The 13760-nt window shown below is 48.5% G+C and overlaps 1 protein-coding gene and 2 long non-coding RNA genes across 3 annotated transcripts in view; 2 read left to right on the forward strand and 1 right to left on the reverse strand.

Moving 5' to 3' along the window:
• Positions 1-2448, forward strand: part of LOC118217270 (tumor necrosis factor receptor superfamily member 16-like) — a 36417-nt gene extending 33969 nt beyond the window's left edge. Inside the window, exon 6 of the mRNA XM_035399134.1 lies at positions 1943-2448. Coding sequence (XP_035255025.1) covers positions 1943-2286 — 344 coding nt within the window. The 3' untranslated portion in view covers positions 2287-2448. The remainder of the gene's footprint in view (positions 1-1942) is intronic.
• A 25-nt stretch (positions 2449-2473) lies between these two features.
• Positions 2474-7026, forward strand: LOC118217272. Its single transcript, XR_004763154.1, has 2 exons — positions 2474-3565; positions 3630-7026. It is a non-coding gene; the product is annotated as an uncharacterized LOC118217272 (long non-coding RNA).
• The window catches only part of LOC118217273, a 112883-nt gene continuing 105916 nt past the window's right edge, over positions 6794-13760 (reverse strand). Inside the window, exons 2-3 of the long non-coding RNA XR_004763155.1 lie at positions 9081-9285; positions 6794-6854 (exon numbers count right to left, since the gene is read on the reverse strand). This is a non-coding gene — a long non-coding RNA (uncharacterized LOC118217273). The remainder of the gene's footprint in view (positions 6855-9080; positions 9286-13760) is intronic.

Consider the following 13760-nt stretch of genomic DNA (forward strand, 5'->3'; position numbering starts at 1 on the left):
AATGGGACGGCGATGGGAAGAATGAAACACGAAACCTTAAACCACTGACCACACTGGCAAGATCAAGCTGTTTACATGAAGGACATGAAGTGCAAGTACAGTGGTGAAAATCAAAGCGGGATTAGGTAAAAGAAGCACAAACATATAAACTGGCAAACTAACATTAACAAAGTTGAACATCACTCAAAATGAAAAAGGGGGACGCAGACGGTGCCAGGCTCAAATTTTCAGACAGGCCGTTCTAGTGGCTGGAGCCCCCGTCCGCCTTTTGTTTTTAGACATTCCATTGGTGCTTGAGGGAAGCTGAAGAGGGGCTCCTCCTCTTAGCATGCAGCACCACGTTTAGCATCGTGCTAGTCATGGGAGCGAGTCATTACTCTCAATTAGCAGCGTGATGTAAGCACACACTCAGACGCAATTTAACAATCCGAGTTGCTGTAGTCATAAATAATAAGAACAAAAAAAAAAAAAAACAACCAGATCTCGTATTGAAAATGTGTCTCGATTCGCAACGAGGCGGGCGAAAGGATTGAAATTAAAAAGAAAAGAATCCCACGGCCTTAATGACAACACGTTGGACCGATTCTCATCGCACGGCCTGTGTCTTAAAACAATTATTTTCATTATAGGTAAGAGAAGTGTGGCAACACTCGAGCGTCCTTGACAGTTAAAAATACTTCAGAAGGAGTTTACGGCGGAAATCACAAACATCATGATCAGCTTGCCCTTGAGAAAATCAGGCTGTAAAAACTAAACCAAATCTGTACCAAATTAGATATATTTTTAGATGTGTTTTTTTTTTTTTTTTTTTTTCCTTTGTGGAAAACTAAATGAAATGTGTTATCAAGGGCAGGGGGGTTGGGGGGGGGGGGGGGGTTTGGGTGATGCTGGGCAACAGCCTTCCCCCAGTGCGTGAATGGTGCGCATATGGTCAGACCGAACTCACGATGTCATAGTGCTTCAGCTCCAAAGCTGTTCTGTGATCTGTTCCAGTTCCTGTGGGGTCTCTGGGCTCGGCGTCAGTCCCGGCCCGGAAATGGCCGGAGCGGGGGCCGCAAACCGAGCCCCCCCACACCCCGGCGACTCCGCATTCCTCCGCCGTTTCCATGGCGTCTCTCGGTTGACAACAGATTGAAAGCTGGTGGGAACAGGGTAGGGGTGGGGGGGGGGGGGGATTGTGTGTCTCTGCTCGCACTCAAATAATGACATCAATCAAATTATTTAAGGTGGACCGTTTGGAATACGCGACGCCTTAGCGGGTGACAGAATGACGTGTTTCGGATTCGACGGACGCAATCCCGCGTCTGCTCTGTCTCAGACAGCTCCAACACGCGGCTCAAAAACCCAAACAGAGCCATTCCGCCTTTTTTTATATTCATATCTGCTTATCAATCAGAATCGGAACGACATAAAATGATGTCATTGTGTAATGGCAGACTGAAGGATTTGGTTATCGGCTAACTGACCTGATTTGCTGACCTCGGGCTTGTCTGCAGTAAATAACAAACACATTTATTGTACATGTGACTAGTTCTCCACCCACCCGTCTCTCTTTCCCTCTCATTCTCTCTCTCCCTCACTCTCTCTTACTCTGTTTTGAAATAACACAAAATGTTTTATTGGCATGACATGGTCTGGGAATGCGGTTAGCCAGGTCTGGCACAATTACTCATGTAAATCAGGTCAATGCACTCATGTTCTCTTTCACTGTACGCTGCTCTGGGTAAGAGCGTCTGCTAAATGAATGCAGCGGTCTGAATGCAACGTAATGACATATTCAAGCATATTGCTTTCTGTATGCGCCTTATAGAATCACAGTGGAGTGACACTGAAGCGAAATACACGGACATACAAATGATTTTACACTACAGAACAGCGAGTGTGAAATGCCTCTCTTTCTCTGTCCCTCCCTCTCTCTCTCTCTCCCTCTCTCTTCCCGCAGTGGTGAGGATGGACGGGGGCCCCAGCTCGACTCTGCCCCCGCACAAGTGCGAGGAGGTGGAGCGGCTGCTGAACGGAGGGGGCGGGGCGGTGGAGCAGGAGGAGGGCCGGAGTTGGTGCAGCCTGGCGGGGCTGCTGGGCTACGAGGAGGAGCACATCGCCTCCTTCCAGCAGGAGGAGCACCCCGTGAGGGCGCTGCTCTCCGACTGGGCGAGCAAGGACTGCGCCAGCGTGGACGCGCTCTGCACCGCCCTGCGCAAGATCAACCGCGACGACATCGCCCGCAGCCTCGCCCCCCTCCAGCCCCAGCCCCACGGCGACCCCACCGCCACCTCCGCCGTCTGACGTCCCTAAGCCCCGCCCCTGACCCCGCCCCGAACCACACTTATAACCCCGTCCCTCCACTACAGCCTCCACTGTGCGACGCCTCGGAGTGGCGAGTCGAGTTTGTTCTCAAAATGGAGGACTGGCTCCTCCTGAAGGACTATGAAGAGGACCCCTGCCTGCTCATCCCCCCCCCCCCAAAAAAAACCACCCCCCCACCTCCCTTACCAAACTGCCCTGCCTGCAACCCTGTTCCAGTCATACTGCAGCTCTGGGTCTGCCGTATGCGATCCGGCTCGCTCAGTGTTAACTCCTGAACCTCGAACCCCGAACCCACTGAAACTCACTGTGACGTGACCCGTGGACCCGATGCCTTAGCCGTAGCCAGATCCGCCGCCTTCGGCAGCCCGAACCCCGCTTCCTCTCCGTCTCCCGGCCGAAGCTCTTCCGCAGGCGCCTGGTTCCGTCCCGACACCTCCGATCCATCCTCTTCCTCCTCCTCTTCCTCCTCAACGTCACCGTGTAGGAGCGGAAGCCGCACGTTCGCCTGCGTCTGCGGAAGTCCCTCACGAGCCTCAAACCCCTCACTTACCCTCCGTTGTCATAGCGACAACCCCCCCCCCTCCTTCCTTTTACAGAAAAGCAAACCAAAAATAGCACTATGTTAATCAAATTGTATACTTATGTAAAATACTAGCGCGTCGTCGTGTAGAGATCTTAGACTAGCGGACTTTTTGGACTACGCCCGGGCGGGTTTCCTCTGGGACTAAGAGAGAGAGAGAGATTGGCCTGGCCACGGGGACTTGCTTCCACAGACGGCCCGCCGCGGCCAACGTCGCCGCCCCCTCCGACGGGAATCGACTCGGGACGGACAGAATCTTTTTTTTTCGGAAATTCCACATTTGAATGTAGACTGCTCCGTTTATTTCCCTTTACTGGCGGCGCGTTGCTTTACCGTGGTTCCAAAGTTTACAACCGAATCGAGCTCGGGCGCGCGAGCGTGTGACTCTCAGAATGCGGCAGGGCGGTAGTCCCAGACCTTCGTATCCAGGTAGCATGTGGCCCCCAAATTAAGGGACATGAGTATTCATCCCCTGAGAGAGGAAATGACCCGCAACTCGGCTTGGATTTGTCCTTCCTCCCTCACACGTACGCGCAAACATGAATGTGTACAGTGAGACGCACACACACACACTCACACACACACGCGCACACACACACACGGGCGCACTCGCATTTACAGCTACAGTACACGCCTGTACTCAGAGACACGCGTGTTCCCTGGATCACAGACACGCAGGTACACGTGTTCCCTGGATCACAGACACGCAGGTACACGTGTTCCCTGGATCACAGACACGCAGGTACACGTGTTCCCTGGATCACAGACACGCAGGTACACGTGTTCCCTGGATCACAGACACGCAGAAACACGTGTTCTCTGGTTCACAGACACACAGGTACACATGTTCCCTGACTCACAGACACGCAGAAACACATGTTCTCTGGCTCACAGACATGCAGAAACACGTGTTCCTTGGCTCACAGACAAGCAGAAACACATGTTCTCTGGCTCACAGACACACAGGTACATGTGTTCTCTGGCTCACAGACACGCAGGTACACATGTTCCCTGACTCACAGACACGCAGGTACACATGTTCTCTGGCTCACAGACACACAGGTACACATGTTCCCTGACTCACAGACACGCAGGTACACATGTTCTCTGGCTCAGACAGACACGCAGATGTATACGTGCAACAGTAGCAGTGGGCGGGGCCAGGGAGTACATGCTTTGCATATCAGGTTCGTCTACTCTCACTTCCCTCCATTAACCACAACACACGCACACACACACACAATGTAATACATGCAGATGACATCACATCACAGGAAAACCCAAACAGATATGCCCTGTATACTAGCAGCACTATGAGTTGACTGGAATCTTACAAATCTGAAGTATGGTGGAATCTGGCACCTTCTACCTGCATTAGAAACTTGCTTCGTGTGGAGGATTTAAGGACGTTACTCCAGCCAGTGGACTACCCCTGTGCCGCCTCCTTCACGCTCATCTTTGTAAACCACACGATGCACGTCTGGAACAACCGCGGTAAAAACATAACCGTACCATTTGGCGGTAAGGGTAGGGTGACCGGATGTCCTGTTTTTCCCAAGACAGCCCTATATTTCAGCTCCTCCGATTTATTCTGAGAAAATCTCAATTTGTTACGTATTTCAGTCCGTATGTATTTTTAAAATTAAAATTAAAATGGCTGTAGGTTCTCATTAGCCTTACACGGTACTCCAGGGAATTTGGTCACCCTACCAAAGTTCTCTCAGGGTTTCTCGTTCAGAAAAGACATTTTCACGGCGGCAGTGTCAAAAAAAAAAAAGAGCAGACCCAGAGATCGATGTTGGAGGGAAAATACTCCATGCAAACGACATGTTGAATTCAAATTAAGTTGGAGGCTACCGCAAATGTCACTGTCACACCCTGACAGTGGCATTGTGTCATTAATGTGTGCTTGGAGGCCAAGTAGCTCAGTACAGTAGCACTTAGAGGAGGAGCCAGTCTCCTTGTTGTCTTGATCCTGCCGAACAACAGAGAAATGGGCGGAGCTCCAGACTCTCTGAATCCCCACAGGTTACCTGGAACAGGTTGCGCCGTTGATTGACAGCTTTGGGCTGAGGCCAAACGGAGCCATTGAAAAGCAGACAGCCAGGGCTTCCTCTTCTCAATGCACACGACACAATGTGTTCTCCGTTCCGGTTGGTCTGAAATGGTCACGTGATGCACGGAGGCCAATCGTCGTCAAGTGCCCTTTGCGTGAAGACAAAGGCCATTCCTAGTCAAGGGCGGAAGTAGCCAAAGGTGTGAAACACGTCTGTGTGTCTGTCTGAGCTTTTCTGAGAAGCTCAGCAAGGGCGCCACCACCAGGACCAGATAGGTTACTACACAAAAATAATGTAAATTAAACACAGTCAGGTTGCACACATTGGCACTAGTTGTTTTTTTTTTTAAAGACTTAGCCACACTGATAAACTGCTAACATCCATTTCCATTTGTGTTGTGAGGCTTCTGCGTTCTGGCTTTTGGTTCGCGTTCGTGAAGAACGACGCCTGGAATTTGCGTCTCCTGCCGAACGCGGGGAACAAGCACTGGCCCGCGAGCGCATTTCCGCGGCGGCGCTCCGATCCCAGCGGCGTCGTTAAGGGAGTGCACGGGGCGTTATTGGCGAGGCTTCAGCGCGCATCAGATCGCTGAGTGCTGTCCCGTTTGCATTTTTCATTGATATTGACAGCCAAGTGAATACGGCCAATCCAACCAATTAGGAAAGCCATTAGTTACGCGGCGCGGCAGCGAGCCAATCAATTTTCTGCTGACCCGCGGCGCCGCCGAAGGCCTCGCGCAGCCCGCGCTTTTAATGGAAGCCGGGTGACAACACACAGGCGGCCAATCAGATTCCTTGTCAGAAACGCAGGGCTTTTTATTTTTTTTTTTTACATGAGTTATTAGCAGTCTTGCGTCAAACAAACATCCTGTTCAAGTGTCTGAATAAAAAAAACACACACCCGATGCATAAATGCCAGCCGACTTAAACATTTATCGTTCCGAATGAAGATTCGCGTCCATTATTTTCCTTATTGTTGTTTTTCTGTTATGAATAGTATTATGTTTTTAAAAAAAATCAGTGTTCTAAAGGACCGGGTTTGTAGCACTTAAGCGCGAGCGTGTACGGTCCTGAGATTCACTTCACGTCTCTTAACACGTTTTCCTTTGCTCTGTTTTCATTTGTTCATGTGCGTATTACTCAAGTCGTTGGAATGTGCGGTGGAATATTGCAGACTGCAGCCCGTATTGTAGGGCTTTGCTTTCATGTCATGTGCCTGTGTCATGTTAGGGTCAAACTGCCATACTGCTGGTCCCCTGCATAACATGACCCATCGCAGCTGTGTCCCGACCCTTCCATGCCCTGCCCATGCCCCTCCCATGCACCCACTCACGCCCAGCCCACACTCCCAGCACCGAGGAGAGCTCAATTTGTTCGTTTTTTTTGGTCTTACATACCAAAGAGCCTGAGCTGTGATTGTTTTGGCCGTCCTGATCAGTACATTCCCAAGCATGTCCTCCACGAAAAGGAGCACGTCTCTCGAGGTCAGGCCCGCACACCCCGCTCGCCGATCTTTTCTAGAAGATTCCATTTGGTCAAGCGTTTGCGGCCTTTGACCTGCGGGACATCTGTTCGCATTCCCCATATAGTTTTCACACCTCTGAGGGGACTGGAAACTGCTGCGGAAGGGATGGCTCTCTTTTTATTAAGTCATATTTACAGGCCTAAATAATGGGAGAGAGTAACAGCAGCGGGTTAACTTTTGTGCCTAGTTAGCGGGCCGGTCTTTTCGTAAAGAGGTCCGGGGAATTTCAACAGGCCCAGTGTAATCGTATTGTACAGGTCCTGTGTGATTGAAGTGTACTCGCCTGGTGGACTTTGACGGTGGAGCTTTGAACTGCAGGCTGAGGGAAGACTATCACTGTGGCTCTCCAAGGTGCTGATCTGGAAATCTCATCTCTGGGAAGCAACCTTAAAGAGTGAATAGTCCGAATGTCCTCTGTACCAACTAATAATGTACACTGTATTATGTAAATGTGAATTTATTAGACTTTTGCAGCAGATACACAATCGAATATAAAAGTGAACAAATGAATCGACTAGTGAAAATAATAAACCAAACTATACTCACCTGCAAGCCAAACAGAATGTGTTTATGTTTTTAATAGTTCATTAAATCTATAGAATGTCCTCTCATGGATGCAAGATCAGGGATGAAGGGGACCGATACAATCCAACTGCCGTGAGGCCTTTTGTCCTTAAATTTGAGTATTTAAGCAAATTCTAATTATTTTTAAAATACGTCTGTTGGTCAGCAAAGTGCAGTGCAGAGGTTGGTATCTGATGACTTGTGTTGTGAGTGTTCCTGTAATGCCCGTATTTGTTACTATTTGCGGGATACATTTTCTAACTTACACACGTTTCGAAGCAAACCGTCCCATCACGAAAAAGATGCAGAAAGATTACTTGAAGGTAAATTGCCTGCATTTTTTTTTCAGAAACAATGCCAGATGTCCTTTAAAAAAAAAATCGTCAGCGGTTATGATAGGAAAATTGCAGAGTAATTGGAAATAAATGGCAAATACAGTTTGGCTCACTCAATGCTCAGCAATGCTCTCAGCGAGAGCGAAGACACATTACTGGAGAAATAAGATCAATGTAAGCCGCTATAAATTTCATTGGTTTGCCATTGTGAAGCAGTTTAATTTGATCAGCGGATCAATCAAGGCCTGCTGGTAAATGGAAGCGCAGGTCCTCGTGATAAATGCCCTTTCTTCTAAGATGATTTGAGCGGACGAATCAGCTCGCAACACGGCCGCTGGGATTATCTGGCATGATCGATAGCGGCCGATCATACGATACCCCGCGACAGGCCAACGCACTTCTTTTTATAACACGCTTCCCAGACGCGCTCGTTAAAGAGAACCGACCGTTGCATGAAGGCCGGTCTGAGGTTCGAGAACCGAAACGATTCTGGTTCGCATTACGGGCAGAACTCTCGAGACGGGCTAACGCGCAACGTCTTTGAGTTTTACACTTCAGTTCAGTAAAAAAAAAAAACAGAATAAAGACGACAACAAACAGCGACATCGCTGACATAATAACCGCACGAGTAAAGGGGAAACAGACAACATTAAAGGAAATGAAGAATTTCAGCACCAAAGTATGTGAGAAAATGTCACGAGACAAAAATGTGAGACTTTCCTGTTTGTCCCAAGTGAAGTCACAGTTGTTTTTGCTTTAACGCCAGACTGCAGTTGCAGGGCACCCAGATGTATAATTTTAACAGCAAAGATGATGTATTGCAGGTACGATGCTGATGCTGAAGACAAAGTGATTCTGGGGAACACAGATGAAATCTTCACATGGAGCGCGTAACTTTACAGAGCTGGAGATTCTGGCTGTAGATGTGCTGTAGATATGTAAAGGACTAGAGTGTAAACACACGCAGACAAACTCACACACTCAAACATACACAGAAACACACAAATGCACACGTAGACACAAGGCATGCACAATCATGCACGCAAACACACTTACTCATCCCCACATGTGCACATTCACACACAAACGCACACTCGTGCTTGCACACACACACACACACACAAACACAAACACACATTCACGCTTGCACGCATACTGTACACACACACACACACTCACACGATACCGCTCAGTGTGGGATGCAGCTGAGAATGTGGCTGTTTTTTCATCCTGTGCCAAAGCGATCAGCTGGAGAGCAGTACTGATGAGAGCTTTGCTGGCTCATGTGAAAGACACGTGTCGCCCAGCTCGCTGTTCATCCAGCCTCAAAGACCTCACTCAACATTACCACAACGTTGCACAAAGGCTGCGGTGACGTCATAAGAATGTTTTTACCACACCCGTTTTCATGTTGTAGAAAGATATGGTCACATGTTCTTGTGATTGTGTTGGGCAACATTTCATATCATTTTCCAGCTGGACAAAAAGCTCTAAATGTTGTGTGTATGTGTTTACGATGTAGTCGGACAGATGTGGTATGAGGAACAGGGGAAAAATACATATTTGGGGGCTCGTATATGTGAGGCAGCACATCCTGTTAAGCGTGGTTCCAATGTAAGGATAGACCCCAGAGTCTGGTATTAAATCTTAAATATTAAACCAGTACTGCCCGGCAGCCCCTACAGGCCACAGTGTAATTGGCCATCAGCTCACCCAGGGAGGGAGGGGCTCGGTCCGACGCTCCCCATCTGCTTGCTCGAGCGGTACGTGACGCGCTTCTTTCCTCAGACTTCCCCACTTCCTTCCCGTGCGGGCTCAGCCTCGGAATCAGCCGCTGACGAGAGGGAGCGTGGGCTCGTCCACGCGAGGAGGGGGGGGGGGGCATACCCGCAGCCGGGGAACGATTGGGTACTCCGAACTAGTAGAAAAAGAGGGAGAAAAAAGCATTAATACAAATATACAAGTGTCACACGCCGGGTGACACCGCGGGGAGAGACAGCACAGCTGGACACGGGGAGATTCTTAGCGTAGCGAGTTCTTCAAATAAACAAGCAAATCTTCAACACTCGCCCTCACGGGATCCTGGCAAAAAAAAAGAAAAATAAAAACAAAAATAGAAACACAAAATAAGCGAAAACATGAATGAAAGCTTTCTCACTTGGTCTTGCTTTCTCGTCACAGGGATTCCCTGGGCTCAGACACCTACAGTGGAGGGAAGCACACTTTTATAAGCCCTGAGCTGATTGGTTGATGTGACCTAGATGTGTGTGCCTACTTAACCGGTAGGCGTGGCCACAGATTAATCCGATTCCCTCTGCTGGACCAAGCTCTGCCACAACAAGCTGCAAAATAAAAAAAGGTAGCAGGTAGTTTCCCATGGTCCTTTGCTGCCGATCTGCCGTGACAGAGTGCAGCTCTTTCCCAGTGTGACTCAGTGTTCTACCGTCTCAGAGCCCAGAGTGGACAAACACAGTGGAATCAGTCTCAGTGCACAGTCAGCAATCCCAGTGTCCGGTCCACTTAAATCACCCGCCCTTTCAAGTCTTAGCGGTACCGCACGTGTGGCTAGCCACATGCGGAGGAGGATGTTCCTGATCGAGCCGGAGCAGGAGGAACATGTTAAACGCAAGGAGAGACTTAGTCCATGCAGCTCATTGGCTTAAGTACTGATCCCACAACCAAAGGGAGAGTGGGGCAGCCATGCCGTTCTGATCAAACTGCAACTTTCCAACAAACTGCCTTTGATACCAAGCCATCAAAATGAACCAGCTGACCTGCACACACACATTACACACTACACACACACGACACCCATGCGCAAACATACAAACAGAGACACAGGCAAAAGGGCATACTGCATATACGCATATGCACAAACACACACACAGTCTACATCCATGCACAAATATATGCACAGAGATAGACACAGACACACACACACGGACACAGACAGACAGACACACACACACACACTACATCCATGCACAAACATATACACAGAGACAGACACAGACACACACATGCAGACACAGACAGACAGACACACACACATGCACATGCCACACACACACTTTTAAGTAAGATAAAGCTATCGCAGACTGCTGTGACATCTTCGAGATTCCTCCCATGTCCGCCATTAAGTGTGACGAGAGATCTGTCCGTCTCCCCCGGCAACAAATCACATGACGGGGGAACTTTCACCCCCCATTTCGGTTTCACTTTGGTCTCAGCTGATTCCTGTTTGCAATGGATAACTCATCCAAACCACAACATATTACACAAATGCGTTCAATATGAGGCGAGCAGCATGCCCCAGTGCTGGTGTCTTCCTGCACGCAAACACATAGCTGTCTCCCCGCACTGCGGCTCTCACTGTCCCAAACACCAGCAGTTCCAAACTGCTCAGCTCCCCCCCCCCCCCCGCCCCATAAGCAGGGGTACAGACTAAGAAAAGTAAAAACAGGAAATTCTTTTCCTGATCCGTGCACTCACTGTCGCTGCACTGATGCTCCATGGAACGACAGAGCACGCTCAGAAGAGAACAGTGAGTGGACAGAGCGCGCTCAGAAGAGAACGGTCGGTGGACACAGAGCACGCTCAGAAGAGAACGGTCGGTGGACACAGAGCACGCTCAGAAGAGAACGGTCGGTGGACACAGAGCACGCTCAGAAGAGAACGGTCGGTGGACACAGAGCACGCTCAGAAGAGAACAGACGGTGGACACAGAGCATGCTCAGAAGAGAACGGTCGGTGGACACAGAGCGCGCTCAGAAGAGAACGGTCGGTGGACACAGAGCACGCTCAGAAGAGAACAGACGGTGGACACAGAGCATGCTCAGAAGAGAACGGTCGGTGGACACAGAGCACGCTCAGAAGAGAACGGTCGGTGGACACAGAGCGCGCTCAGAAGAGAACGGTCGGTGGACAGAGCGCGCTCAGAAGAGAACAGTCGGTGGATTTCCCTGTGCGGTGATATTCTTTCGCAGCTGGAGCGAGTACGGACAGGAAGTCTCAACGACCGTTTCCATCACATATGTGCGTCTCTGAGCATGCAGTGCTGTGTGGAAATGACCCGTGGGAATCCGGCCCTGCAACTTGTGAATTCAACAAACAGAGGACAGCTTTGGCAGACATTAACGAGCCACAAAAATTCTGCGTTTCATAACAACGGAGCCCTTAGTCGAGTTTGTGTGCACTGTATCGTTTAGTTAATCTCAGTACAAACATTTATTCAACACATCTTTGGTAAAATCCCCCTAAATATGAGACAGCTGTTCCCATGACGTTCTATGGTTGTTTAGGGAGTAATGCGTCCATTTTCAACTACACTACATGGCCAAAAGTATGCGGACTCCTGACATCCAACATCTCATCCAAAATTAGGGGCATTAATATGGAGATGGTCCACCCTTTTCTGCTATAACAACCTACACTCTTCGGAGAAGGCTTTATACTAAATGTTGGAGCATTGCTGCAGGGATTTGCTTCCATTCAGTCAGAAGAACATTAATGAGATTGGGCACTGTTTGGGCGATTAGGCCTGGCTTTCCAGTTGATCTCAAATGTGTTGGATGGGGTTGAGGTCAGGGCTCTGTGCAGGCTAGTCAAGTTCTTCCACACCATTCTCAAAAAAAAAAAAATTTCTATAGGGACCGCATTGTGTACGTGGGCATATTGTCATGCTGAAACAGAAAACAGCCTTCCCTAAACTGTCTGGGAAGCACAGAATCATCTAGAATGTCATTGCATGCTGTAGCATTAAGATTTGCCATCACTAGAACTAAGGGGCCTAGCCCAAACCATGAAAAACAGCCCCAGACCAAGGGGTGTCCAGATACTTTTGGTCATACAGTGTATATACCAATTACAGTTAATCCAGCAACTTTATATATTTGAAAACACTTAGCCCCACAAAAGTTCAAATATACAATCAATCTGTACTTTCAGTGATGGGGCAGGGTTAAAAAGAAAGTGTTCTTTCATAGTTTAAGAAATGCCGTTACTTACACCCCATCATTTGCGTTACTTAAAAAAATAACACTAACAGCAGATACCTTTAATTTACCTTCAATTAGCAATTTAATTCTCATTTAGAACGGAGCTGTAGAGACATTGCTTGCAGAAGTAGGTTTAGAAACAGAGAATGAATACAGAACAGGGGTGGGCAACTGTGTCTCCAGAGGGCCAGTGTGTAAGCAGTTTTGTAGCCACCAATTACTCCAGCCAAAATCAGCTGAACACACGAACACAGTAGTTAGAATCGTAGATAGACAATGTTCTGTGTGTTCTCTACAGGGAAACAAACACAGTCTTCAGCTTTTATTCATGACCTTGGTGAGAAATTCACTGAAATGTGAAATCATGATAACGACAGGACTAATTAATTAGTTAAGAGTAAGAGCGGGCTTGCAATTCAGAAACGGACATGACTCTCCTTGTCCATCCATGGCATGGTGTGTCGGAGGGAAGGACAGGGTACATAGTACAATTTCCAGTGACAATTCATCTCTAACAGTGTTAATTCAACTCTAACAGATAACATTCTGACCAAACTGAGTTGAATTAACATTGTTAAAGCTGAATTAACACCAGACATTTTACTGCGTACTGTTTCTAGAGACCAGACTGCTGAATGAGGCACAGTTCTTCAGAAGAGCAGTCCATCAGCTTTCCTCCAATGATACGACTCTGTGTTCATTAGAAACCATTAACCCCTGTAATATAAATGTGAGGCAGGTGCGTACAATACCTGACACTACAAGCCACAGCAAGTCGTTCACGCGTTTCTGTCGGTTCATTGCGGACGGGCTGCCCGTGCCGACGGTGAAAGCACGAGCGCCCCTCTTCACCTCAAAAGGCTCTGTGTCTCCGTGATCAGGAGGCAGTCGGGTTTTTTTAACGAGCCGTATAAATTGTTTTTATGATAATACACCGATGCCTCCGTGCCTCGCCAAAACCAATAAAATGAGACAATAAAGAACGCCTGTCACCCGCGCATATTTGCTCTTTCCAGGGCATCTCCGTATGCAAATTGTTTTCAGCGGCCGCAAGCAACGAACCGTTGCGTCCGAAAAGGACGCGCTTGGCGGGTCCACAGGTCAGATACCGCAAGAAAGATAAATTAGTTCGCTTAATTTATTTTCTCTGCCAATCAAGCCTTTAGCCCGAAAGCCTTGTGATTAAAAGGATTATTTTTCAACCTGCAGAATTATTCCGGAGTACAATAGAGAGGAGAATTTCCAGCTGTTCCGTTTAAATCGCAGAGCAGATGCCTTCGTACACGTGTGCGTTTTCCCGGTCAGAAATTAAATGGAGGTAATGTAGCTCACTGTACCATAGCGGCGTTCCATCTGGGATGTGAACCCAAGGCCATCACATCCGGGGCTGAAACCA

Source organism: Anguilla anguilla, chromosome 17, assembly GCF_013347855.1.
Source record: "Anguilla anguilla isolate fAngAng1 chromosome 17, fAngAng1.pri, whole genome shotgun sequence".
In the NCBI taxonomy this organism is placed as follows: domain Eukaryota; kingdom Metazoa; phylum Chordata; class Actinopteri; order Anguilliformes; family Anguillidae; genus Anguilla; species Anguilla anguilla.